Consider the following 4548-nt stretch of genomic DNA (forward strand, 5'->3'; position numbering starts at 1 on the left):
TTTTTGAGATGGAGTTTCGCTCTTGTCGCCCAGGCTGGAGTGCGGTGGTGCAATCTCGGCTCACTGCAACCTCCACCTCCCAAGTTCAAGTGATTCTCCTGCCTCAGCCTCCCGGGTAGCTGGGATTACAGGCATGTGCCACCACGCCTGGCTAATTTTTTGTATTTTTAGTAGAGATGGGAGTTTCACCTTGTTGGACAGGCTGGTCTCTAACTCCTGATCTCAGGTGCTCCACCCGCCTTGGCCTCCCAAAGTGCTGGGATTACAGGCGTGAGCCACTATGCCCGGCCTAACAGTAGTCTATAAAAAGCATCATAGCTCCTTTGCTTCACCAAGTGCTAGAGGCAACCATTGCCACCCCAAAGTCAGTTGTTTCTATAGCCACACTTTCCTGCAGAAAGGATTTCATAGGGAGTCTCTTTCTAAAGCTCCTTATACCTGAATTAAAGCTGTTTATGAGTACATCTGATATATAGAGCCAGGTCATATTGCTAGTGCCTTAGCTGCAACAGAAACCAGAAAGCAAGTTTTCCACTCTGCTTTGGGGACTTGTCAGGCTGAAATTTTCTAAGGTGTTCAATTTTCAGAAGCCATGATAGATGTCCACTATGGCTAGTAAGTGACTGTGTCAGTGGTCCTCAAGACCACCCCCAGGTTCAATGATTTGCTAGTAGGACACAGCATATGGTCATACTCACAGCTATGATTTATTACAGTGAAAGGATATAGATCAAAATCAACAGAAGGAAAAGTCGCAGGGGCAAAATCCAGGGGAAACCAGCTACAAGCTTCCAATATCCTCCCAGTGGAGTCCCATGGGATATGCTTAATTCTCCCAGCAGGGAGTTGTGACAACAGGTGTTCAATGTTCCCTAGGAAGCTCATTAGAGATTTAATGCCCAAGGTTTTTATTGGGGACTGGTTACATAGGTGGCTTCAGCCTGGTATATACCAAGTTTTCCTACTCCTAGAAGGAAAGCAGGTGTTCAACATAAACCATATTGTTTGTACAAAACAATTTAGGCAGAGTGATCAACTCTTACCTTACATCCGAGTTTCCAGAGGCAACCTTGTAAGCAGGCTTTTCAAAGGATAGCAGACAGGCCTAGGGGCCTGCTATGTTCATTTCTTTTTCTGGACAGTAGCGGAGCCAGAATTAAAACGAGCCCATGCTCTGACATTCTACTTCTGTTACGGCAGAATGATTATTTTGAGTGGGTCAGGATTGCAGTCTGTTAAAATGAGGATAACAGTACTCTGTAGAGTATGAATAATAAATTAGCTAAGCTCAGTGATTGTTACAACGACAGTACCCAAGAAATGTTCATTTATGTCCTTTTTTGATGAATAAGTTAAGGGAATGGAAGGCTATTGTAACTCCAGGAATGTTCTGGTACTGGTAAAGTAAGTAGTAGGATATATCTACTGGACATTTTTTACTTTTGGAGGTAACGGATCATCAAACTGTAATAGATACTGCACATTGTGCAGGTAACAACATAACATAGGGACTAGAATAAGATTCAAATGGTAAGTTTTAAATTTTACAAGACTCATAGTAAATGTCTTGGACCTAGATCTCAAAGAGCAAGTGCTAGGGTTCCACTAAATACGGAAGATAAAGGAGCCATTAAGGTAGGCACAGAGTAGTGACTGGAGTGGCACTGACAGCAGAGAGAACAAGGGGTAAATGTCTGCCAGTGGTTTCTCCTCTTGAAGTAGGGTTGATTCTTTGCCCTAAGCAATTAACTCTCTTAATTTTGCTTTTATTTTCTAGCGGATGATATGGGCTTAGGAAAAACCCTGACAATGATTGCACTCATCCTGACCCAGAAGAATCAAGAGAAAAAGAAAGAAAAGGAGAAAAGCACAGCTTTGACGTGGCTCTCCAAAGATGGTAGACCGAAGTGCCTTAATAGCCTGCCATTCCCTACGTCATTTGAGCCATCCAAGAGGGGAACGTTTTCAGCTAAAAAAGGATACTTTTGGCCATATTTAATGATTCTACTGGAAAATCAGTATTACTCACCTATCATATCATTTCTGATGCTGAGTATACTAATTATAAGTGATCATTTTTTCCCTTTTAATATAAACTAGGCAGAATTTTATGGAGAAAGGTTAGGCTCTAGAACACTTAATTTAAGCATAATAATAATTCTTAGTTTTTGAGACAGGGTCTCGCTCTCTTGCCCAGGCTGGAGTACAGTGGCATGAACACAGATTACTGTAGCCTCAACCTCCTGGGCTCAAGCGATCCTCCCACCTCAGCCTCCCGAGTAGCTGGGACCACAAGTGTGCACCACCACACCCAGCTAATTTGTTTATTTTTTTGTAGAGACAGGGCCTTCCCATGTTGCCCAGGCTGGTCTCAAACAACTGGGCTCAAGCAATCATCCTGCCTCAGCCTTCCAAAGTGCTGGGATTATAGGTGTGAGTCACCATGCCTGGCCAGTAATTATTATTTTTGTAAATATTGGGGAAATAACCACAGCGTAGATTCATAATTTTTTTAAAGGAAGATCTGTCACAAATTCACATTTTAGTCACCATAGTGGAAGCTATTTTCCATGTTTCTGAAATTCTAGAAGTTCTAGATTACAGACACTTCTATCTTAGCAAATGTTTTTAAAATGTAGTAACTTTAGCCAGGCACAGTGGTATGCACCTGTAGTCCCAGTTGAGGGAGGAGAGGCAGGAGAATCGCTTGAACCTGGGAGCTGGAGGCCAACCTGGGCAACATAGCAAGACACTGTCTCTTAAAAAAAAATTAAATAAAAAGTAATAACTTTATAAGTACTTTAAAGATTGAATATGTTATGTATAGATAACACTACATGTAAGTTGCCATGTATTTGAATACAGTTCTCAGTTGCTTAGCTAGGTTAAAAATCTATGGCATCTGCTCTCAGGGCCTCTAATGAGCACTGTTGCAGCTGGGTCCTGTATCCCTTTGTGTGTAGTAGCAGCATGTGTGAGTAGCACAGGCATACACACGCAGAGATGGGGGCCGTGGTATAAACAAGTCATCACTAATTGGTTCCAAACCAATGTTTGCTTATTTTTTGAAAAACGTTTCTGTACTTAATTTTAAGGTAGAAGTACAATAAGTTATGCTTTTCAGAAAATAAAACAATATTGCATACGCCTGTATAATGAATCAACTCAAGAGAAGTTAGGAAATGATCCAGCTTTCACCTCCGGCCACTCTGTGAAAGCACATTATTTTTTCATACTGAGGTCATGTGCCACCCACTTTCCTCCCCCTATTTAGCCTCTCTTTCTCACTGTACTTTTAGCGGAGAAAATAAGTCATTAAGTGTTTCAGTTTAAAAAACCATTTCTTCCATTTCCTATTTCACTATAGGCTCTGTATAGAAATAAGAGCAATGGTTAAACATATTAATTGAAGGAGTAAAGTCAGTCCAGAGGAAGAGGTAATGCCTTTAAGTTAAAGGCTGGTCAACCACGGTGACTCACGCCTGTAATCCCACTGAGGGAGGCTAAGGCAGGAGGATCACTTGAGCCTAGGAGTTCGAGACCAGCCTGGGTAACACAGCAAGACCATGTCTCCATATATTTAAAAAAAAAATAATAAAAGCCATTTGGTTTATGTAACTGGGCACTGATTTTTTTCCCTTCTCAAGACTCTTCTGACTTGACTTCCCATGGAACACTAATCATCTGTCCTGCCTCCCTGATCCATCATTGGAAAAATGAGGTGGAGAAACGGGTAAACAGCAACAAACTAAAAGTCTATCTCTACCATGGGCCAAACCGGGATTCACGTGCCAGAGTGTAAGTGCAGGAATACGCAGTTGTGGGGGCATTCAGCACCTCTGCTCAAGGGCCTGTGGGCCTTTACTCCCCTCCCGAGATTTCACTTAATCAGGAAGCATATTTATGAAGGCCAAAGACAGATCTTCAGTCTTGTCACCATACAGCCTTTGCCTTGTATCCTGAGGTCTATTGGTGATCTTTTGCTGTGTCCTTGTCATTGTCCTCAACGAAAGCTGCCCTGTGAGGAGGCCTGAGATGCCTGAGCTGCCAGTCAGGTGGCAGCAGCATTCCCCTAGTCAAAAGAGATGTTTCGCAAGGCCCTCATGGCTGCTGGAGTTCTGATTCCAGGTGCATATAGTGTGAATGGAACCGGCCCAGTTCTACAGAGCGTCTTGATAGAATGCTAATGATTAGTTGCTATAGGTTGATTATATTTTTATGACTTTTTTATTTTATTTTATTTTATTTATTTATTTATTTATTTTTATTTTTTGAGATGGAGTCTCTCTCTGTCGCCCGGGCTGGAGTGCAGTGGCCGGATCTCAGCTCACTGCACTCTCCGCCTCCCGGGTTTACGCCATTCTCCTGCCTCAGCCTCCCGAGTAGCTGGGACTATAGGCGCCCGCCACCTCGCCCGGCTAGTTTTTTTTTGTATTTTTTTAGTAGAGATGGGGTTTCACCGTGTTCGCGAGGATGGTCTCGATCTCCTGACCTCGTGATCCGCCCGTCTCGGCCTCCCAAAGTGCTGGGATTACAGGCTTGAGCCAC

At 42.9% G+C, this 4548-nt stretch overlaps 1 protein-coding gene across 2 annotated transcripts in view; it reads left to right on the forward strand.

Moving 5' to 3' along the window:
- TTF2 (transcription termination factor 2) overlaps nt 1–4548 on the forward strand; it is a 45431-nt gene that overhangs the window by 21830 nt on the left and 19053 nt on the right. For both annotated transcript variants that reach the window (XM_017869815.1, XM_017869814.1), the window contains exons 10-11: nt 1778–1897; nt 3648–3798. In XM_017869815.1, the coding sequence (XP_017725304.1) occupies nt 1778–1897; nt 3648–3798 (271 nt within the window). The remainder of the gene's footprint in view (nt 1–1777; nt 1898–3647; nt 3799–4548) is intronic.

Source organism: Rhinopithecus bieti, unplaced genomic scaffold (assembly GCF_001698545.2).
Source record: "Rhinopithecus bieti isolate Rb0 unplaced genomic scaffold, ASM169854v2 scaffold_3040, whole genome shotgun sequence".
Classification (NCBI taxonomy): Eukaryota; Metazoa; Chordata; class Mammalia; order Primates; family Cercopithecidae; genus Rhinopithecus; species Rhinopithecus bieti.